Source organism: Pinus tabuliformis, chromosome 3_2 (assembly GCF_031772625.1).
Source record: "Pinus tabuliformis cultivar Carrire ecotype Pingquan chromosome 3_2, CPIR1, whole genome shotgun sequence".
In the NCBI taxonomy this organism is placed as follows: Eukaryota; Viridiplantae; Streptophyta; class Pinopsida; order Pinales; family Pinaceae; genus Pinus; species Pinus tabuliformis.
Window position 1 is genome coordinate 157751190 of NC_142302.1, and position 25160 is coordinate 157776349.

General features: G+C 41.7%; 1 protein-coding gene across 2 annotated transcripts in view; it reads right to left on the bottom strand.

Annotated features, from left to right (window-relative positions):
• Window positions 1-25160, bottom strand: part of LOC149180285 (sister chromatid cohesion protein PDS5 homolog A-like) — a 170300-nt gene that overhangs the window by 100307 nt on the left and 44833 nt on the right. For both annotated transcript variants that reach the window (XM_089415997.1, XM_089415998.1), the window contains exons 2-4: window positions 12221-12418; window positions 10542-10723; window positions 7608-7734 (exon numbers count right to left, since the gene is read on the bottom strand). In XM_089415997.1, coding sequence (XP_089272123.1) covers window positions 7608-7734; window positions 10542-10723; window positions 12221-12418 — 507 coding nt within the window. The remainder of the gene's footprint in view (window positions 1-7607; window positions 7735-10541; window positions 10724-12220; window positions 12419-25160) is intronic.

Here is a 25160-nt window from a genome sequence, read left to right on the forward strand (position 1 = left end):
TCCTACGATGGATGTCTTTGTCTTCGAAGTATTTAAATATTTTCGTTGCGTATACGACTTTTGGTCGTTACAAGTGATATATGTGGATAAGGGAGCGGAACCACGCAACCAAAATCAGGGTTTCCCATGAAGTACCATCTCTAAAGCCCAAAGGTCAGTAAAAGAGATCCCACGAGACTAAGGTCCAAGGTTAACATCCAAAAGAGGTCTAGGCGACAAGAGCACAGACCTAGCCCACTCTCTCTGCCGAATCCCCCCATTAATCCATGCCCAAAAATTTTCATGATAAGTAAACTATAATACTCAATTACCAAATGACAAGGCATCTTTAGGTTTGGGAGGCCCACCTACAAACATACGATCATGACAGATGAGTGAGGGACCACATGGCTGTCTCAGGTGGCGGAGAAGTGGCACAAAGAGCTAGTTGGCGGCTACAAGGGGTTGCTCATTGTCGGCTAAGGACCATCTTCTAGAAAAAAATCCTAGGTGTTGAAGTTTCTAAGTCTACTTAGTTAGAAACCCTCCATGCACTTTATCTGATTTATTCCTACCTACTTGTTTCGTTACTTAACAAGTTATTTACAATGTAAATACTGAAAATAAACACTAGTGCATGCTCAACATATTACAGATCAACAACTGAAGGAAACAAAAACAATCACACCAAATGACACCGTTATTTTTGGACCAATGTCCTCGAAAAAACCAATGTGGGAAAACCGGTGCAGCTATCTGAGGGTTTTCTTATTAAGCAATATCATAGTACAATCTGGGTGCTGAAACTGGCCTACCCAACAAAGAATTTCCTTGGCAGTAATACCTCTTAGTTTGAGACAAATTTCTCAGCTGAAACACGGATAATCCTTTCGGCAGCTCCTCAACTACAATCTGCCCCTGAAACCCTAGCGTCTGCCCTTTCTGGACTGCGTCAGCCCCTATTTTCCCAGAGTTGGCCCTACGTCACCCCGGATGGGTTGCATCAGCCTTAGGAGGCCCTGCGTCAACCTTATGGCCCTCTGCGTCAGCAACATTAGCTTCTCTGAGGCTCTGCGCAGCTCTCAGCTACCTCTGCGTAGCCTTGCGTGAGCTTTGGCTGCTACTACGTCAATTGCGCTCTCTTGGCACTATCTTTGCCTCTCTGTCTCTCTGTACTCAATGCCCTCAACTGCAACTTCGATCATTGATTCTATCTCACTTAGCAACATAGAATGACTGATCATCTACTCTCCAAGTGACTTTTCTCGTTGACATATCGAGATTAAGTCCCTAATCGCTATTAGATCTGGCTTGATCCATGTCTTTTGGACCATTCTAACACAGTTTCATATTAATACACATTAATATTTTACTTTCCCTAAGTTTAGACTTAGGGACTCCATTAAAAATATTAATTATTTTAATATCTCCTGAACTGTTTAGAATCTGCGCAAACACTTTCTGGGTATTGGAGATCTCATGTGCCCCAACCTCTCCACCAAATTTCGTGGCTAAAGCACATCCGATGCTACCCCAAACCAACACTCCCTCTTAACAAGGATTGTGCTCTAGCAATACTCCTCACTGAGTATTACTCTGATCATTCGGCATCAGTCCCTGTGCTGATGCTAGGCCTGCTACCCACCATCCTCTGCACTGTTGTAGCCTGTACTGCTGTCCATGGTTCTGCCACTACCATTGTTGCATTTGTACAATAGCTCCCTCTGCATCCGTGCTGCTACTGGTCATTTCTTCCAGCACAGCATTCGTGCTGCTACTGGTCATTTCTCCCAACACCTCCTCCCATCAAGTTGCATCTTGCTACCTGTTGCACTGCAACTCAGTTACTAAGAAGTAAGTAACTAATCTCCCAACTCTGACCTCTCTGTTGGGCTAGAGTCCCTCCTGATGCTAAAGCTCCCTCTGCCGCTGACAAGTGCTCCCTCTCTGACCTTTGCGCTGCTGCAACAACTCCCTACATCTCGCATCGTTGCACACCTCTCTGTGTCATCCTACACTGGTGCAACACTCCTATGCCTCTCGCACTATTGAAGCCTGCTAGCCTTGCGCTATCTCAGGACTCCTGCATTGTAGCTCTCTTTGCCGCTTTATCCGCATTCGTCTCTACCCACATCTACTAGTCCTGCTACTCCTCTTCGGGGCTCCCGTAGCATGGTCTAATCCAAGAGGCTAGGTACCTTGAGAATCCTGCCCCTCATCGCCTGTAGTCCGTCTGACTACAGCTCGATGTCTCCCCACTTCCACTCAAGTGGCGCATGGGCATTCATGGAACAGTCATCATCTGTCAACACTTCCTTCTCCGCCCTTGCTGGTGCTGCCTCGGTCTCAGAAGACTCTCCCTTACTCTTCTTCCTTGGACACTAGGTCGTATAATGACCCAGCTCCCCACAATGGAAGCACTTGATCTTGGAGAGATCCTTCTTCTTCTGCTTTTCCTGCTTTCCCTCAGATTCTAGGCCAACATCTTCCTCCTCCTGCTTGACTTTGATCCCCTTGCTACTGCTACCCGTCTTCGACTGTCGTCTGATCTCTTCATGGCGAAGAGTCGCCCACATCTCATCCCAAGGTGGGAGGGTCCCTCTACCCAGTATACTTTGGACAAATACCTCCCAGTCTTCTGAGACAGCATTCAGGGTTGTCCTCACCATCAACTCCTGATCCAGTGTGGCTCCTATAGCAGTCAACTGATCTCGGATCTCATTCAGTCCTCCGAGGAAGGTGTTAATCGATTCTCCCTTCTTCATCTGATACGACCTCAACTGATTCTCTAGTAACATTCTTCTCTGCATAGAAGTATGCTGGTACAATTTCTTGAGGGCCTCCCACATCTCGTATGTCGTTTCCTTCTTGGCAATATGTGGTATTACATGGTCCTTGACCCCGTTAAGGATGATGCTCTTGGCCCTCGCCATTGCCTCCTCGTACTTGTCGTTATCATTGGGGTCGACTGGGATAGATATAACCTTCAAGGCAAAGTTCTTAACACGATTTTTGTCAAGTACGGATAAGATTTTGGCCTTCCAGACTACAAAGTTCGACACTCCATCCAGCCTGTCCTGGTCTCTTACTCTGTGTAGTGCCATGATGCTCTTCTACTTCCGTCCTGGAAGTTCTCTGTTCGACTCCTCTGAGTCTCTACTTCCCGTCTGGAAGTTCTCTTCTAGACTCCCCCTAAGTCCTGATTTCCCTCTTGGAAATCCTTCTGCCGCTATCGAGATGCCCCCTACTCTGATCGTCTTGTGCAACCGCACCACTGATCTGAGTTCCTCCGCTAGAAACCCTCGGTAGCAACTCTGTCCTCTTGGCCTTGCTCTGCCAGGTACTGTTCTGACTACAGTACCTCGCCAGCTCCACTCTGCAATATTCCCACAGCTTTCTAAACCCCAGCAACCTGAAGGTGAAAGCTCCTAAGCTCTGCGCAATCCCGGCACCAGCAACCCGGCCTCCTCAGCCAACTACATCAGCCCTCCCGTCGTCTACGTGGCTCTACATGAGGCTCCCTTTGCCTTCCTTAGCCTCTGCACTGCCTCTTCCTGACTCACCCTTGATGACGCAGGCACTGCGTCACCCTTCCCTTGTTGCTTCTCTGCTAGAAACAGCTTCTGTCACCTTGGGACAACTGTTTTCTGTTGTTATTGCTCCGCTTGGCTGATGTCCTCAGTCCTCCTATGATCTGCAATCACGCTCTGATACCATGTTGAAGTTTCTAAGTCTACTTAGTTAGAAACCCTCCATGCACTTTATCTGATTTATTCCTACCTACTTGTTTCGTTACTTAACAAGTTATTTACAATGTAAATACTGAAAATAAACACTAGTGCATGTTCAACATATTACAGATCAACAACTGAAGGAAACAAAAACAATCACACCAAATGACATTGTTATTTTTGGACCAATGTCCACAAAAAAACCCAATGTGGGAAAACTAGTGCAGCTATCTAAGGGTTTTCTTATTAAGCAATATCATAGTACAATCTGGGTGCCGAAACTGGCCTAACCAACAGAGAATTTCTTTGGCAGTAATACCTCTCAGTTTGAGACAAATTTCCCAGCTGAAACCCTGGATAATCCTTCCAGCAACTCCTCAGCTACAATCTACCCCAGAAACCCCAGCGTCTACCCTTTCTAGATTGCGTCAACCCCTCTTTGCCCAGCGCTGGCCCTGCGTCACCCCGGATGGGTCTGCATCATCCTTAGGAGGCCCTGCTTCAGCCTTTTGGCCCTCTGCATCAGCAATGTTGGCCTCTCGGAGGCTCTGCGCAACTCCCGGCTACCTCTGTGTGGCCCTGTGTGAGCTTTAGCTACTACTGTGTCACTCTCCCCGGCTACTGCGCTACTCTCCTGGCACTATCTCTATCTCTCTATCTCTCTGTACTCAATGCCCCTCAGCTGCAACTCCGATCATTGATTCTATCTCTCTTAGCAAACCCTACTCTAGAGAATAGAATCACTGATCACTCTGGTGTGCTCTCCAAGTGACCCTCAAGCCTCCTCTTTAACTTTTCTCGTTGACATATCAACGGCCAAGATTAAGTCCCTAATCAACGGCTAAGATTAGATCTGGCTTGATCCATGTCTTTTGGACCATTCTAACACAATTTCATATTAATACACATTAATATTTTACTTTCCCTAAGTTTAGACTTAGGGACTCCACTAAAAATATTAATTATTTTAATATCTCCTAAACTGTTTAGAATCTGCCCAAACCCTTTCAGGGTATTGGAGATCTCATGTGCCCCAATCTTTCCACCAAATTTCGTGGCTAGAGCACATCTGATGCTACCCCAAATCAACACTAGGGATATCACCCATAAAATGGTGGGTAACAAGTCCATTGAGGTGTCCTTCTCATGGATCATTACCTGGCTACAGGGGCCCACAATATTCAGTAGCAAGATGGATCAGTGTCATTGATGCAGTCATATTCCCAAATGATAGTTGTAGACTAGTAGCAGTCGGGTGCTGAGAAGCGTAGTGCAGTGTTAACAGCAAAGCAGGAGGCTCAGTAGCAGAGTCAGCAACAACGCAGATTCTTCAGTGGACAATGAAGTAGCTAGTAGCAGTCAGGACTCAGGAGACATATGCAACAAACATAGTTGATTTAGTATTTAGGATGCTTCTCAGTTGCAATTGTTGTAGTTGCAGCAACAATAGATGAGAGGGAGTTACAGTGGAGATGCAAAGTTGGCAGCAATATGGCAATGCTAGCAGCAGCACAAAAGCAACATCAGAGTTGCACAGTTGTTGGTGGGCAGTGGTCAGACATCAACAGCATGGCAGAGGGGTAATACAGAGACAAGGTGTTGTAGCAGTAGTGGTGCAACACTAGAACATCTTCCTCGCTAAGAGGGAGTGTTAGTTTTTGTAGCATCAGAGGTGTTCTAGTCTTGAAACTTTGTCGTGAGGCTAAAACACATGAGCTCTCCATAACCCAGAAATTGTTTCTAAAAATTCCACCTAGAAGTGTCTCAATTAGATTATTAGCCTATTTTTTAATATTTCCTATTAGGAAATTTGGTTAATTAATTAGAATTAATTGAGATAAGGTGTGAATCATCTAGAAACTCACATGGATCAACGGGAAATAATTTGGGCCCTTGATTAAGTTTTAATCTTGGTCGTTGGTGGTCCAACAGAAGATTATAAGAAGAAGCCGATGGGTAGATGGAGAACACACTTGCGGAGACGCAGAGATCAATTTCCTTGGGCAGTTCGATTTTTTAGAGGCAGCAAGCGGAAGAGTTCAAGCCAGAAGGAAGCAGAGATAGAGAGGTGCAAGGACAGTGAATACGAAGGAAGATTTCCAGATCTGGTGAGTGCATTTGCAGAGAGGTCGAAATTTCTCCAGGAAGCTGCATAGAGGCAGCGCAGAAGCTTCAGAGGGAAATTTGATTTGCTGAAGGAAGAAGACGTTTTCGGTTCCAGAGGACCGAGAAGAGTTTTCCCAGTCAGTCGCAGACAAGACAGATTGATTTTCAGTTGTTCCAAGCAGAGTGAGAGTGGGCAGCGTGAGTGCGGGCTGAGCTTGTACCAGACCGCGCCAAGGTGACGCAAAAGCTGCACAGAGCTAGGTGGACGACTTGATTTTCAGTGGCAGTCAAGTGTCAGGATTGCTCGGAGTGAGGGTAATTTCCCTCGAGATATTTTCGCCAGTATTTTCTCTGTAGGATAGTCAGTATTCGACATCCAGATTGTCCTCAGATAAATTCACTACTGCTTAATAATATAAAAGCCTCAGTTGTTGCACTAGTTTTACCAAGTTGGGTTTTTCCATTGACTTTTGTCCAAAAATAATTGTGTCAAATTTTATGTGCGCTAGCATTTCTCAGTTTCCATTGCTATTATTTTCTGCAGTATTTTTGTGAAGATTACAGTGTGTTTATTTCGTTGTTGTCGTAGCAATAAACTGCTAATTTAATTAACAGATAGAAGAAATAATACCAGTTGCTGCAATAGGATTTCAGACTTGAAATTTTCACTCATTAACCCTCTAACCTCTCCACCCCCTAGACCAACCCTCTAGGAGTGTCTTGTCACTTGTAGGGTGGTTGTAACAGTCAATTAAATTTGTTTTCCCTCTACTTTATGTAGGATTTACAGTCTGCCATACAAGACAGCAAGTAGTTTTGAGCTGTATCTTCCTAACCAAGCACCCAAACTAAAAGATAACACCTTTGGTTAAGATTTTCAGAGTAGACCAAAACCCATAGGTTGCATGTTATTTGTTTAGCGAATTTTGGCTACTGATATTTGTTGTTTAGAATTCTACTACTGCAGTGACAAATTTTACAGCTAGGCAACAGGTACAAAGTGAACAACTCCATCTCATTTGACTCAACATAAGGCACTGGTCTTATACCAGAGTTGTTGGGGTAACTTAAGGACTTCTCTCTTGGTTGTTTAGGAGGTGTTGGGCCTAAATAGTGGGAGCCTGAGCCAAGGTGGCAGTGGATCCCTGCCTTATGTGTGCCCATCTAGAAAGTTTCCAAGACCTTAGCAACACTGCTAATTTGTTCAGTATCAAGTCCATTAGAGATTTTTTTTTGTTTTATGTAATATTTTATCAATGTGCTTCCATAAACTTTCAAAACCTTTTGCGATAGGGTCCACACCCTACAGTTATCATCAATTAGGTATGTTATAATGCTACACTCTCTCTCAAGATAACACTTAAAAACCAAACAAAATTATAATGACAACTAGCATGACCAGTGACTTTGTGGCGAGAAATATACGATCTAAAATCTTAAAGAAGAGACTGAATAATTGGAAATATAACTGTAATATCATGGCCATAAGTGGTCCTGAGAGTAACTTCGTTCACTATCTTAGTGACCACAAGTACATATACAGCACAACACCAGCCCCTTTAATTTTGTCCATACTAATCATGCTAAAAATATTGTACAAACAAGAACAGTGAAAATCCAAAAGTCCGTATTCTTGATCATATATAATGCAAAAATTAAAATAAGAAAGCAAAAAAATTGAAATGGGGGTAGATATATAGTTCACATTTTAAAAATGAGAATAAAATTAAACTTAGAAAGATGAGTAGAATATGAAAGTATGGCCTAAGTATCAAACATGCTTGCACTTACCCTACTATCTTTCAAAAGGTTGCGAAGAATAACATCCAATAGTGCTTGTGAGATATCCCCCCTTTCTTCCAAAATCAATTCCATTATTGCTGTCATATTCTGTAAAACACTTGGTGGGTGATCTTCTCTACAAACACACAAAGTTGAACAAATAAGCCATAAAATTGGCATAACTTCTCTACTATATTCTATTTGAATGTTTTTATAAGCAAAAGAATCTTCAATAAAGCACTTACAACAAGAAATGAATTAAAGATGCAGCAATGCTCAAAGCATTGTGAAGCATGCTATCACAAACAAGTCACTGAATTAAATTCGACACATTCAACGTTCACCACCTTTACCAATTCTTCAGGCATTGGGGCATTGTAACAGATGCTGCCATGCACCCCAATTAAATTGTAATATGTGATAAGCAATGCAAATCTATTTTGGCTTTATAATTCCAAACAGATCTGAGGATAGCAAGACAAAATCATAGAAGCACCCAAAACCTCAGAATGAAGCAAGATGAATTGCAAAACTAGAAAATGTGAAGCTGTGAATAATGATGATTATTATCTCAAAAAGCAATCTATGAAACATGAATGCAACAATTAAAGTAAAAAGTGGATTTACCTCCAGGACATCAGAATATAAAAAAAAATCAAATGATACAAAACAGGAATGTCTGTTTGCAGATTTTTGCGGTTAGATTCAGTAGAGCCCAGAACTGTAGAGTGAACCACAGTTTCATCGTTTTGGTTGACGTTCGAACCATAAACAAGATTCATCATCAGGACTATGTGTCAAGATAAAGGTGCAATAAAATGCAATAAATACAATAAGCGAGACCAAATCTGAGAAGGATGGCATACAGAGAACAAGAAACGCTAGGAATAAAGTAGAAAAAACTAAAAAGAACTTAAACAGAGAATAGAATAATGTAGTTCTTGTGGTATGTAAAGCAGTACGAACTGTGAATGTGTTTCTGTGATATAGTCTAAAAAAAATTGAGTAAATGTTGATTACAAAACCCAACTACAAATTTGAGATACTGATAAATATTTTTTAAATCTTCATTAGTTGAGGGATTATTATTATATGCAAAATAGAATCTAGATAATAAATTATAAATGTCATTTAAAACATTAATGTTATACTGGTCTCTCGTCAATAGTATTCCTCAACGTCCTGTCTCACATTGATAGCAGCAATATGTCAATTTCATTGGCATTGTCGAATGCCAATGTCATATGGATCATTCCGGCCCTAATCAGTAAAAGCAGTTCAGTTTCTAGCCTTTTGGAAATTGAAAAAATAAGGCAATACAAAATAAAATTTTAAATGAAATTCAACATTTGTCATTAATCACAGCTACAATATATTTGACCAGCAGAGAATAGACATAGTGCTTGCACATTTTAAGGCATGGTAATATGCATTCATTCACACTAAAGTTCAGTTTTTGACGATAATCACGTGATAAGTGATACCAATATGTTTGTCATTCACCTCAAAACTAGAGTCAAGACACATGAAGATAACAAGAAAAAACCATAGCAGTACCCACAACCTCAGAAGGAAGGAATATAAAGTTATAAACAGAAAACTAGAAAATGTAAAGATTATCTCCATAAGTAATCCATGAAACATGAATGCAGCAATTGAAGCACAGGATTAATTTACCTCCAGTATGTCTAGATTATTCATAAATTTAAAATAACATAAAAATAGGATCGCATTGTGATCTTAAAAATGGTGACAGCTGTCAAACTGTTCCTATGTAATGTCCAAGAACAGTACAGATAATGTCCAAGAAAATATGTCAGTTGCTTGTGCTTGACTAGATTTTTAGTCTACTGACTACATACAAAGCCTAACAATAAATGCAAGATAATTAATAAATATTTTTCATTAGTTAATGAATTATTATATGCACAATGGATAAACAAATTATTGATCTCATTTAAGCCTCATTGCAATCTTGTTATACTTGTCTCTCATCCATGGTATTGCTCAGTGCTCTGCCTTGAATAAAAATGATTGATAGATGTGTTATGTCTACTTTTTTTAGTGCGATTATTGAATGCCATTATCATATGGATCATTCCCATCCCAGTCAGTCAAACAGTTTAACTTCTAGCCTTTTGGAAATTGAATACATAAATCAATACGAAATAAGATATTAAATATTAGTCAACATCAATACACACCTACAATATATTTTGATCAACAGAGAATGGACAGTATGCTTGCACTTTCTAAGGCAATACAGTGTGCACTCGTGCACACCAAAGATGAGATATATAGAAGCCATGATAATTGCTACGCTTGTGTAATAACATTTCCTTCAATGCTGCTTTTATTCAGTTTATGTTAATTCTTATTAAACCTATGTCATGCACATCAGGCTCAAATAATCTCTGACAATGACAATGACTAAAATATAAAGCCAAAAAGAGAATATATAATCAAAAGTTTCCTAATTAGACTTACGCAATGTACATCAGAATAAACCATCTCAAACAATATCAAGCAGATAACCAATCTATAACCAAACGCAGAGGAATATCCTATAAAGTTGTGTTCATCTCAACAGGTGAGATTCTGAAGCCAATACCTAAACTATTATGAACTTATTCGTGATCTTATTATTTTAAATAAACTGACTCTTCTACCTTGACACTGGAATCTGGATAGCTTCTAATGACCTCAGATGGCATGAATCAAAATATAAGAAGAGGAACTCTACCGTGCCTAACTGAAGACATTAAACCCATTAACTGTAAAATGTAACTCAGATCAAACAAAACTATATTTCCTTGCAAGCATAGAATCTTCACAAATGTTAATGAAAGCTACTGATATCTTAGTGATCAGTGATCTAAGTTAACATCAGAGTATATGTATTTCAAATCATGAATTAATCCTTGAGGACTCCAAACCTCTTACCTCACCACAGCAAAGAAAACCTGGAACATTTCCAAAACTAGATCTTCACAATCTATGTCCAACATTAAGACGCAACACCTCATTTTTGCGATTGTCTCCAGTATGCTAACCCTCCTTGAAAAGTAAGGGCCTTCCGTCTCATCCAATTCTTCAAAAGTACTAACAAAAAGCTTGAAAATATCCTGTAACATGACCCAAAAAACATTTGACACAAGAATGGGAAGTTGGCAACAATCTGTCAAATACAAAGCTTTAATATGTAAGATAAACGTGAGATACAACAGACTCATATAAACCCCTGAACTTACAGACAAAATAACAAGAATAGGTTCTAGAGTTCTCAATTGCATTAATAAATTGGGCTTTCTATCATCGTCAAGAAATCCAAAGGATCCGCAACACCAAATCCATGTTTTCCAAAATATCCGGAAAGAATCAATTCACACTTCTGAAAATCTGCATAAAAAAGGTACGAAAACCCAGAAATATTCATAAAGGAAAATGAGGGTGGGAAAGGAGCAAATGGGGCATTGGTCTACAGGTGAGGTTGATGGAGTATTAAGCCATCAACAAAGGTTCCAATTTTGGTGTGGTCTGGCCCACCTGAATGGCATGAGTTTGAAAGGGGTACAGCAGTGAGCAAGTCACGGATGATTTTGGCAGAATAGTAACCCCTCAGACCTAACACCTAACCTGAGGGAAGTCAACTCTATACAGTGCAGCCCTTCAGGCTGTGTTTCCTCAAGAACCTCCAAAACAAAAAGGTTGGAAGGAAAATAAAAAGTCAGTAGAAGTCCTAGTGTGCGTGTGTGCGCATAGCTTTTCCACAGAAAATCTAGTGGGGAAACCCAAGAAATGCTTCCCCACATTCAATGACAGCATCCTTAGTAAACTCGTTGGCATAGACTAGTGTGTCTCACCTAGGGGGATTCAAATGGTAACCAGCCAGCACAGAACAAGCCAAATGACCAATGACAATGGCAACAACCAGTTGAGTTAACCTCTTGGGCTTTTTTCTCTTTTTAGCTTTTTAGAGTCATTTTCTGTGCTGAACAATGGGTCTAGAAGAGGCTACATCATATAACCCCGAGCTATAGCAGCCCTCTAGCGTATCTCCCCCTGTCAGGGAAGAAGGGATAACTCCCATGGAGAATTCCTGTTGTATGTCAAGCAAGAAGGTAAGCATATAGGTGGAAAGCCGCAGAAATAAAGTGGTTGAAACTTGAGAATCAACCACTGAGCTGGAAAACTTCAAGTAAAAGCCCACAGCACAAAAATGGGCTGGACTCTGCCAGAAAATTCTAAACTTCCATCACAAATAGCAAAAAACTATGAGATTCATTCTGATGATAAGGATGCTCGAGATAAATTTACTCAGATAACATCGATATTCTGCATTGTAGCAGAAAACCAAGTGTCTATAATACATCTACAGGTGTTAGACTTAATGTAAGATAACTTATCTTTGGTTCCAAACTGCCATCACAAACAGGGAAAAACTTCAAGATTCCTTCTGACAATAAGCATGCTCAAGATAAACTTTTACTCGAATAACATCAATATTGTGCATTTTAGCAGAATACCAAAAGTTTACAAGACACCTAAGGGTATTGGTTTCAACATACAATAATTCAGCCAATCAAAGGAAAGCTTGCAGGTGAACATGAGGTAGCATATACCTTCAACACATCATCACTGTAAGGTGGATCAGGTGCCAATATTCGCATCATTTCACTGAAGCATGCAGACACAAGAAGTCTCACATCTTTGTCCTTATGCCGAAGAAATGTACCCTGAACAAGAACATCATTTATAGGTCCAAGTACAGATCTAAGAGTTGGAGACTGGTTCACCTCAGACAGAGAGCTTGCTGCTTGCTGCAGGACAAAATAGTTTAAACAAATAAATATACATAAATAAACAATCTTCTCACTGTAACCAGACTTTAATAAGAAAACAATTTTGGGAAAAGGAGCTATAATAACAATGGTGTAATTGATTTTGGGAGGATAATCAGTTAATCTGATATGACCAAGAGTTTGACAACAGTTTCTTGTCATTCTTGGTCTCAGTGTTGACTTTCTGTGCTCATATTTGGGATATTTATGCAAGAGTGCAGAGTGCACACATATGCTACCACTCTCCACACAATGTATGTCAATTTATGCAGAAGAAAAGTATGTCTTTGAAAATACACAATCTCAAAAAAAGGCCAGCATTCATCATATCTCCTAGTCTTAACATTTATACAGGATCACCCTCGTAAAAAAAAATATGAATACTTATTACAGAGACTATGAGAAATGGTCAGAGGAAATAGCTCCAGAGTCCATTTGCAGTGCAAGGACAAAAATAAACTTTCTGAATAATACTTGTTATCTTTGTTAAAAAAATTTATATCAGTATCAATAATGGAACAAATACAAGGTCATCTAATAGATATGATAGGATATAGAGCCATGAGTCTCTGAGGCATGCATAGCTATTTCCTATGAGTAGTCTCAAAAGGTGAGCAAGAATAAACATGGAAGTGTTAATGAAATACAAGCAAGCATCAAACATGGAACTATCACAAAATGGCAGCCAAGGTAGAGAAGCGGCGCCATTAAAATGTGCATCCTCTTGTATTTTTTATCCCATTGCCTGTTGTTCGAGATGACAAGGCAGTATGAATGTTCTTTGAGATGACAAGGTAAAAATATTTTGGAATTTAGAATTTCCAGCTCAAGTAGAATGACTTGCAAATGCAAAAGAATAGGAAAGACACACTATGACAGAAGCAAGCTAGAAAACTCTCTTCAACTCTATCATGTATCGAGATTCTAGCATGTTAAATGTAGATGATTTCAGCTCAGTATCATGTGTTTCTGTATATCCAGGGTCAGCACAAAGAACAAGAGATGGTCATCCCTTCAATCTCATCACTTAACCAAAACAATCAGTAAACAAAAGAAAGTCAACAAAATGACACTAGTGCTCAGAGTTTCTACACTGATAACTGTTGATTTTTTATGATCTTCTAGTCTGATAATTATTTCCAATGATTTCTTAATTAATTCTTCTTGTGTCACATTCATCATTAAGCAACTACACATAGAAAATCCCAATTGTAAAACAATAATAACAGTAGAATCATGAAGAGACAGCCAATCACAAAATGGCAGCCAAGGTAGAGAAGCAGTGCCATTAAAATGTGCATCCTCTTGTACTTTTTATCCCATTGCCTGTTGTTCGAGATGACAAGGCAGTATGAATGTTCTTTGAGATGACAAGGTAAAAATATTTTGGAATTTAGAATTTCAAGCTCAGGTAGAATGACTTGTAAATCCAAAAGAATAGGAAAGACACACTATGACAGAAGCAAGCTAGAAAACTCTCTTCAACTCTATCATGTATCGAGATTCTAGCATGTTAAATATAGATGATTTCAGCTCAGTATCATGTGTTTCTGTATATCCAGGGTCAGCACAAAGAACAAGAGATGGTCATCCCTTCAACATCATCACTTGACCAAAACAATCAGTAAACAAAAGAAAGTCAACAAAATGACACTAGTGCTCAGAGTTTCTACACTGATAACTGTTGACTTTTTATGATACTCTAGTCTGATAATTACTTCCAATGATTTCTTAATTAATTCTTCGTGTCACGTTCATCATTAAGCAACTACACATAGACAATCCCAACTGTAAAACAATAATGACAGTAGAATCATGAAGAGAGCCAAACACAAGAGACACAAATTTTTACCCTGACAAAACCCTAACTAGGGAAAAACCCAGCAACCTTTCATAGGGAAATTGTCCAATTCAACAAGAGATACAATCTGTTTTTTCCAGTCAAGCTAGGTCAAACAGACCAGCAACTAACAAAGGTCATAGGGATTTTAGGCTACTAGCCTACTAATTATGAGTGGTAGACCTCATATATTTTGAGGATCACTCTCTTGTTACTTTTCATCATCACACTTGAATTTTGGCCTCTTCTTGAGAGCTCAACTTAGCCTTTGTTAAGCTCGCTACTTGTGGAGATGTACTTTTTATGGTGCTCTTGCTAGTGGAGATTGGATTTTGTCTTGGAGATGTCTTTTTGGGATTAAAAGAAACCTTTTTCATGGAAGAAGTGTAAGTTTATTACATATTTTTCATTGTTTTACATGTAATTAAGTATCGCTAGGGTTTTTCTATGCTCCATGTCTAAATGCAAATTGTTATGCAAAATCTTGGGTACTTTTTGCATGTTGAAAGTTTCTTCCTTGAAATCCATATGAGACCTCCTAGTGAGCTTCCCTTATTTAATTTCTCCCCTCACAAAAGAGATAATTAGGGTTTATATAAGTGAAAACAAGAGGTTTCTCCCTTGCTCCAAGCATTTATCCATTATCTCTTGAAGCAGGCCTAAAAACTCCATCACCCAAGTAGGATTAGGCACTAGCAACCTTTGTGTTGATTAAAAACTTGAAAGACTTTAATATATTTCCTTTTTTCTATTTTCTAAGCCTAAGGCAGGCCCCTACGGCATTTAGATAGGGCAGATTTCATTTGGGGCTATTGTGGACGCTTTAGGTGATAAAACCTAACTTTTGCCTTGTTGATCCTTTTAACTTAAAATCTAGCCTTTTGCATGGTGAAACTTACTCCAATAGGGATGATGGCATCCTCTTCTCAGTATTTTTGTGCCCTTGAAACCCTAACCTAGCTAGAGCTTCAACTTGAGGCTTATATTGAGGGTTTGCTTTATTCCATTGTTGGTCATATATTTAGTAAACCCCTTCTTTTACTCATATGTGCCTAGTAACTCCATTGTTGCTATATATCAATGAACCCTATGCCATATTTCCCCCCTCTAGGCTTGGTGTATGATGTTACACTACTTCTTAATAAGAAAAATTGAGATTTTCTCCATTAAAGAGTCTCTTCACTTAGCCTTTGTTTTTATCACCTTGAACCTTATAACAATGAATACCCTCTTAGGTGATCACTCGGAAGCCTCCCTTGGGATGCAATTCCACTAAAGAGAAGGAGGAAGATTGTTGAGGTGACAGTTGCAATCTACCTTATTGGTGCAACAAGGTCTGGATTTTGCCTTGTGAGTCCTCTCACAAGGCCTGCTATATTTTGAGACAACATTTCCAGCGTCATTGCCAAAGAGTTGAGTCCACCTCTGTAATATTCCTAACTGGAAAATAATAGTAAATATAGAGCTATGAACTAGGAACAAAAAGAAAAATATAAAATCAAGCACCCAAATTAGAACACCAGTAAATATGAGCAGAATATATGAGCCATTTTATTAATATGGGGAAATATGTGTACAAAATGAGAGAACAATGGAACTTAGGCTTGCCAAGCAAGCAATGCAAACCCCAAGTGCAATCTCGTTGATCCAACTATTGAAATGGTTCCAAACTGATAATTCGCACTACCCAGGAAATCTCCTACAGACTACCAAATGGAATTGGACATTCTGCTCAAAATAATGCTCGGAATGGTTTGATATTGCAATCGTGAGCTCCTCTCCTCAAACTTGAAAATACCCAGAAATGGTTTGGCCTTACCTCCAAGCCAAAACCAAACCCATAAAGTGGTGCAATTTCCCTAGCTAACTAGCAATTCGCCCTACTATAAGAATGAAGATTTCATGCTTGAATATCGCCCAGAAAATTCTATAAAATTAGCCCCAGACTCCCCTCACCAAACCCACAAAAACCCAAAAAGGGTTTGGGTATCCACTGACCCCCGGTGACCACCAACAAATGCAAATCGTCCAATTTGGCCAAAAAACACCCCACAGTACTGATATTGCTGACTTAAGCCCAAATGCACCACTGAAAATCTATCCCAACTCTGGCTAAATTCTCCGTTGAGGAACACCTCCAATCTCTGACCCTTATCTCTCCTCAACTTCTATCCCTCCCTCCATCCTCTGTGCAAGCTTGCTTGGAAACCCCTGCACACTTCTAGAAATGTAGAATTTCGACCCCAAGAATTCCCTCAAACTCAACCCTACTAATCACCACAAAAATCTCCGGCTAAAATAAGGGAAAATACCTGCAAATCCTCCGGTGTTCTGCTCCTCCATAACTGATCTCCCCACAAGCAATTCGAGCCACCTCTACACCCTAGAAGGAACACGTACTAGTTGAAGTAACCTACAATTATGCCCAATGGAAACTATAAGTTGAGCTCCCCAAGTTGCCTCACTAGGGAGACACTCGAAGTTCTCTGAAATGAAGGTGGAATTCCCCGCTCGGGAATTCCTCGTGTTGAACAGCACAGTTGTCTTGGTTAAGCAACTCAAGAGAAATAATGTTAAATTGCCAAATGATCAAAGATACCAATTGGAGACCTCTAAGCTCTATCTATAATTGTTGGCCCTCTCTCCCTTGGTGGTCCCCACCTTCCACTAATTCGCACCCCTTCCTTTCTCTCTCTCTTCTCACTAGTGTGAATTGCCACTTACGTCAAATTTTATCTCCTTGTGGTCTCCACTAAAGCTATTATTTTCTTTTTTTCTCCTAAGCCCCAAATGTCAGAAATTTCTCCCCTTCTCCAAAATTGTCTCTAATGCGGAAAATCAAATTTTGGGATATTACAGTGCTCCCCACCAAAAATTGCTTGTCCTCAAGCAATATGCCTAAACAAGCACCCTCTCGATTAGATGACCCAAACAGTTACTACAACCAAAATCGGGGTCCCAAATGTGTCATTGAGTCATCTTTGATCTCTGCACTATCCTGCCATGGGGAAATCTCTCGATACCAAGATCCCAAGCCATCCTAATCAACATGAAGCATCCCTAGCTCCAATCACTGTCTGGCTTGACATATGCACTAGACACCCTCTGCTTACTGCCACTAAGTAGAGCATCATGATAATGTAGGACTCTATCCAACTCCCCATGGAGCTACCCTACCGAGTAGTCCACCTCATGCACTCCAAGAGTAAACTCCTGAAGATACAACCCAATCCTTGTGAGGATGAAGTCTCTCCCGCATGAGCTTCCCCTGATATCCTCCTGTTGACCAACCTGCCATGCTGATGAAGTTCCCCATGCCATCAGCGAGTCACTAAAGCCCAATGGAAGATTTGAATGATCTTCCCCTATAGTAGCCAGCTCATCCCTAAAGATCGTTGAGCTGTCAAGTACTATGATGCTTGGGTCCCATGCTAGTCTCAGAAGGGTGCCACCATGTTGTCGCTGCACACTCTGATTCTAACAGGTTGTCCATCGGGCACACACTGTATCCTCCTCCCCTAAAACCTGGTGGCAAAATATCGATGAAGGCCAAGCTCATCTTACCTAGGTATCTGTATGATGTCAATATCTACCCTTCCATTGCTAATCCCGATCCTGAACAGCAACTAGAAAAACCTGCCTCGCCATACAATGGAGGCCTCAGCGATCCCCCATGTGTCAACCCCAAAGTGAGCTAGATCACCCTCTGCCATGACCCTGCTCATCACGAAATGGAGTGACTTGTCAGCCAAATGAATCCCTGGATCCCATAACCAGATCTGCTGCGACATAGTCTTGATCATTGTTTGAACCCTCTTGTTCCACATCTCTACTCCCTGTATGTAATCAATATATAGACTTTGCATATCATGAATCAACTTGATATAATCAAAACTGGCCTGCGCCTTACATACCACATCGTGAAATCTGTGATCCTACCTCCTGAAAGCACACCTCGATACTCCCTGGAGTCTAAACATTTGCCTGTAGACGAAGTCTACCATCCACTACACCTCATGCTCATACAATGCCTCCAACCACTACACCTCATGCATCTCCTTCGCAATCACCTCCCCAAGTGTGAACCTAGGGGTGGAACATATGCTACCTCGGCTGTAAACCATGCCATCCCTAAGCCTGTATCTGTCAGCGCGTGCACCCACCAAATGTCTCAACTGGAGAGTCTCCCTCCTGCCCATAACACAATGTGTCTCATCCAACTACCTAGGGTGAGCCTCCCATGTCATGTTTCCTGTCCTAAGAGCATCAAGGGGCAGCAACCAAATGTTCTGCAACTATAATCAATACTAGAGAGTGATGGGTGGGTAGGTCCCCAAGGGTATGATCAAGAGTCTGCAAGGATACTGAAAAGTATTCCTATGGACATCCCTCTCTCTACCTCGAATCTGTTGATAACCCAATCGAAGACCTATCTTCGCTGAACATGTCATCCCTAGATGCTCAACAGCATCCTCATCAATATTGGGTGAACTGCACCCAATGGTGGTACCCATAATGTCTCTGACCATAAGACTCCTTAGAGGCAACGCTCCAAGAGCTCGTTGTGCCATACCATGTGCCATTGCATACCACCAAGTATCCCCGTACTCCTTGGCATGCCACTGTACACCGCAACCTATCCTTGCACACTAATGGATACCCCCTGCTACTGCTATACCATCCTATACTGTCTCGTGTCCTACCTGTGTCATTGTATCTATCACTCCCCGCATGTACTCAATGCGAAGTGAGATGCTCCTCCTACTCCACAATGTAATCCAACACACTACGGCACACCACCACGCATCTCCATCCCCACTTGCAAACCACTGCTCAACATTGGATGCTCCTAGACATCCCTGGATGTCATGGCCTAAAGTTGTAAGAGTACGCATCGGCTCACACCCGACCGGCATCATCACCTCCACCATCGCATCACCATACCGTCTGATGAATGGATATCCCTTCCAAATCCTCCCTGAGGGACCCGAGGAGTGAATCTCCCTAGGTACCAGTAGTGATGCCACCACTACTCTGCTCCTCTATGTCCTTTTGCCCTATTACCGTTCAAACTAGCAGGGGACCTAAGGGGGATCCCTATGTTGAATTTCCACAATCTTGGGTCTAGGATAGAATCTTAAAATCTCTGACGCTACCAAACCAAAATCTCAATGATACTACTTTAAACAATGGAATATAAACAACAATAAATCACACGCACAAAATATAAACAGTTGTTTACATTTTTCAACCCAACTTCGTTATATTAAACAACATATAATACAACAGTCTAGGGCTCCTGTACCAGGGATAATGGCCCTTATACATCCACTAGTACAAGATACAAAATTGGGACTTGGTGTCAGTCCATCGACATCCAATATGTCCTCAACAAGATAGCTCCTCTCGGTCGTACCCTGTACTTGCCCGGTCCTTCGGCTCCTGATCTGCACCTCCTATCTCTATCAATGCTCCAAGTCCATCTGGCCACTGAATCTCAGCTGCCAATCTGCTCTCTAGTTGTGCCTTAGTCCATCAAGGCCACAATACATCGAGACTCTTGTCGAGTTATTTACAGCTCCACTTGTGAACAACTCTCAATCTGCCCACTGCTGCTCCTCAGCTACTCAAGGACTTCAGCCCACTATGGTCTTCCTGCACTGCTCCGATGAAGACCAACATAGGGCACAGAGGGTTGCCACCTATCACTGCAAGATGTTCATCTCCCACAATGAACACGGGCTAGGAGGACTGCCCATCTTCTACTGTAGATGTCCTTCTCCACACACGCGTCTCGGGCTCCACAAACTGCTCCTGGTTGATCAGACCCTTGAGCTCAACAATTTCCACTCTCACAACTACGGGAAACGTGGCAGTACGGCCGGAAACGCGTTTCCAGGCCATACCGTACGCGTTTCCCAGTTTCGTTTCCGTTTCCTGCCTGAAAGACCCCTCCCCCCACGTTTCCTGCAACTTAGGTCCATCAAGATGTTGCTCACCGGGTTCCAACTTGGACATTATCACGCTGTCCTCCAGCAAACCATAAGTGCCCAATCTCGTCCACACTTGGTCTTCTCTCACGCTGCCCTCCAACAGTCCATGAGAGACCAAGTCCACATTGTAGCATCTACACCTAGTTAGGGCATCCCCACACCTAGGAGACCCTTACACATGGTTGCCCACAGACTCCACCAATCTACCCTTTGCTCTACAATAGAGGAGCTATTGCACAAATCTGGGCACCAACAACTTGTCCTCTCCTAGGACACCATCAACTCATCAACCAAGGGAACATCTGCAACACTCCTTGTTGTTGTCCTCTTGCCTCACAATCTGATGTATCTACTATCACCTTGGTTGATTGGTAGGCCTCCCAACAATCCACGTGGGCTCCTCCAAACAACTCCTAAGGCCTCCTACAAGCAAACCATCAAACTGATCCAAGCTGTTGCCCAATCACTGTGGAAACTATCACTGGTTTAGGGCATCTAACCATGATGTCTGCCCCTCCTCTTCGACTTTCACAAGCTGCCCAATAAACTATCCAAGACTGATCCTCAAACTAGGATCCAACACTTGCAAACATTCACTAAAATACATACCTCTATCCACTGTTTGAAGGTTGCTCCACCACTGCAAACTAGGGCATCATGACAGTCCCTCTTCCAACCCTTATTCCTGCCCATAATTGCCCCTAAGGATTGTGGTTGTCCTTTAGTGAAAGGATCTCCCTCCACGCTGCAATGTATGGGCAGTTTCTAGCCCTTAACAAGGATTATCCTCCCTGTTATGACAATGATTGTCTTACAGCCCTTCAAACTGCCTACAATAGCCTCTTTTGAGGGTTGTCCCACCACAACAAACCCTCAAACAGACCCCTCCTCTTGCGGCCCTCCAACAAGGCACTGCGGCCTTCACTCCAACATTTCGGTGCTCCTGAAATGTCTCCCAAAACAGGCCTGCAAGGAGCCTCCTCAACTCGGCCTAACCTCCAACATTCCCCGCCTCCTCAACAACAACTTCAATCTTCAAACAACCCTGAAATAGACCTCAAATTAACGCGTTGTTCTGCCTCCTTGATGTGGCTAGGGCACTCCAACAAGCTCTTATGAGGCAAGTGTTGCACACATGGATGAGCTAATGCTCTCACATTCACCCTCTATTTATACTAAAGAGGGGCTCCAAAACGTCACATTCTAGGGCTTGAACAACTGCCATTAAGCCTTCCTAACCTTAGGCCGACCTAGACGATCAAGTGCAAAACCCAACATAACCTTCAAAAATTCATACCTCCTCAACAACAACCCAGAATCGGATGATTCTCATTGCGTTAGAATCGTCTCGCCGAGAGCTATCATCCTCATCCATCACATGTTGAAGACTCGTCACGGTTTTGGCCCAAACATCTATGGGTGCAAAACCCCAGGCTTGGGTTCTAAGCCTACTTGTGGAGCTTTGACTTCCAACCCTCGAACATTAGGGCTTGGAGTACCTCCCAAGCTACACAAATCAACACCCTAAAGGGAAAATGTTAGGCCAAGGGCAACAAATGGAGTCTTAGCCCATTGTCACCTCAGTTAAGGCTCCCTTCTATTTATAGACTTTCACTGATGGGAGGAAACCCGATATGTATGGACTCTGGAGTCACTAATGGATGATAAGTCAATGGATATGAGTGACCCAAACCCTTTCCGAGAAGGTTTTGAAAGATGGAGCTTGCTTGCTTTCTAAGCAAGGTACTTTGTGCTTCTAGGGAAAGGAAGAGGATTTTGGGGGTTAGGTGTATGAGAATAGGCTTTGAAAGGAGTTCCCCACACCCTAAATCCTTGTTAAAGTTGGCATCCCGGATGGTTCTTAAAGAATGGTCTTTTGAAGGAGCGGGACCACATGGGGCCAAGTGGACCCAATCTAGGGTATGAGGAAGTTATGAAATACTCAATGATTTTATTACCCTAGACAAGGTGGGAAGGATCAAAGAAAGTATTTCACTCAATGATGTTGTTTTGACCCTGGGAAGTACTAGCCTTGGAGATGGCAGAGCAAGTTTTGGTCCCGGAGCTAGGGCTTGGCTTGTCACCCAACTCCACTGTCAGAATGTCTTCAAATTTGGAGGAGGGTTAGAAGAAAGGCCAACGCAGGAGACCCTAGGAGATCGAACCTTTTCAGCGGCTAGACCCTAGGAGTTCGGGAAATTGATGACCAAGGCACCCCAATGTGGCTAGACTTGGGAGAGGGTGAAAGAATAAGTGTTTTGGTGACCACCCTTGGTAGATTAGTGCCTTAATCCTTGGGAGAATGGAGTCTATGTTGATTATGTGTAAGATTTCTTGGTTCCCAGTCAAGGAGGCCTCAAAATTACTTCACAAACCCCTCTAGGTCAAGTGAAAGCAATCTTGCAGCTTTTATACTTCAAATGTACAAGAGGAATGGCTTATCAAAGTCAGATTTACCCCTGGGAGATTTTTCTCATACTACATGGGTCAATACATGGAGAGAACGTTATAATAGAGACAATCCCACAATATTAAGCAGCAATTAGCATTAAAACAACGAAAATCCCATCCAGCATATGTGACAAAAGTAACAAGAATAACATCAAAATTTCGTACTTACATGCAGTAGAGTATATCCAACCATTCCCAAATGAGAATAGAGGAGCTCCAAGAGAAGATAGACCAATAACCACATATCAAAATTCATCCATAAATGCTCTAATTCATCCTCTAGAAAAAAGTGCTAAATTCTCTAAAGAAGAGACAGATCCAATCCAAAATGATGATGAGAAATGATCTCACCTCACTTGTATTTATACACATCTAAGGAGTTCGAATTAGCCTCCTTGGCCTACAGAGGCCCCAAAAATAAAATAATGTGCTAATAATACAACTTTTGGTGACAAGCCACCAAACTAGCTCATGAATGAAAAGATAAGTCTCTCAAGAGGTCAAATAATAATGTATGCAAGTCGTAGGGCCCTCTAAGAGGCCTAATGAGGTCCATGGGTGCCATAATGAAGAGAATGACCCTCTAAAGCAGTGGGCAAGGGGATGGCCCCTTGTGATAACCTGTGGTGCTCCAAATGACATCTGGGGGCACACAAGTGTCCTCATGGGTCTCCAAACAAATTGAAGATGCCTGTAGGTCACCCTCAAGGGCTAGGATGATGGTGTAGGTGATGCCACATCATCGTGGAAGTTCTGGATCATCTGTCAAGTGTATGTTGTAGATCTGGGGCCAACTGGGCATGATGGATCAAGTGCATCCTCCTCATCCAATAGGTGAACCACGAGCAATCTCTAAATGGTTGTGGAGATCCATGGAGTGTACTCTGTTGCTGTGGAGGCCCATGTGTTAAATTTGGCAACTAGGGCCAAACTCCACCTTGGACAGCTCATATGATGCAGCTGATATTTTTATTAGATTCCTCACTCCAAGAGGCGTAGGATTGATCTAAAAATCATCTCATTCTAACATGTACAAATGGAATTATGAATTTATTTTGTTTATGGACAAATTGTCAAGGTCGGCTAGCAAACTAATGTAGCCTCAAAAGCCCAATAGTCACGTCTATTCATCCTCAACGTTTGTATATAAATAGAAGTTGCCTTTGCCTCATTTGGACATCACTCACCTTCTCACACATCTATCTCTCCTCATCTGATTGGGTAAGGATTTATGGGCAGCGTCTCTCTCCACACGTGCAAAGTAAAGGATAGCAATTTTTTGTTTTGGACGTTAACCAGCATTGACCGAATTTTAAGAAGGGTTTGACCAACGTTGACTTGTTTGACTGCGTTTTTGTTGGGGAAATTCTGTTTGGGCAGGCCGCATTTCTGGGCACAGAAATCAAGGCAATCTGTACTATTTGACCAGTGTTGACTGCAGTGTTTACCAAGTTTCACTGAGTTTTTTAGGACTGTTTTGGGCTGATTCAGATGACTGTTGGAGGCCAAGTTAACTGGGTTTGACCGCGCTATTTTGGAGGTCAAATTTTGCCTTGTTGACCAGCATTGACTTTCTAGTTAGGGCTTCCTGTGGTTATTGTTTGACTAGACAGATTTCACTTTGATTGGGCAAGTGAATATTACATATTGTACTCTTTCCCTCTGCTGAACTTTTGAAGAATAATAAGAAGAATTGATCAAAGCGTTTCCCCACATTGGGGTTTGTCCCTGGCTGGCGCCATATCTGGTGTCCTCTTGTCTTGGCTTGTCTTCTATTGTTTTATTTATGTTCTATCTGCATTTATAGTCATGTTAATGTGATTGCTAATCTAGAAATTGATATTGGGCTAATAAGAAAATTGAAGTAAATTGCTCTTAAGCATAGAACATACCATTGTTATCTAAAATTAACACCATGGCTGTCAACGATCACCCTACATGTGCCAATGTAGCCCTCTGGAGGATTAGGACCCCGTATAGTGAGACCAAACCCCAAATGAAACCATCTGCAATCCTGCATAAGATTCAATGCATCCCCTACCCTTCCAGTACAACAATTCATTAGAGAGATCGAGTAAATGAGCTTACCTAATCATGGACCACAAGTGGGGACTTCATAATGGCCTGCCCTCCCATAATGGGCTTTGAGGTGTGCCAATGTCTCGTAAACTCCGAATGAGGTTAACCAAGTGCCCTATTAGGTGGTTTGTACTTCTAAAGGGGATAATATGTTCAAGGGACATCTTTCAAAAGGTGGTGGCATATGACAGATAGGTGAATGAAGTAAGGGATGAGAAGGAGCAGCCTTGGGTGACATGTTGGTGTACAAGGGTAACTAATAAGAGGGAAGCCCACACTTGGATTTATAATGTGTAGGAGGGAGCAATCGTGGTACATAAGGTGCCCCGGCCTTGGTTTTTCCACCCTTCTTTATATG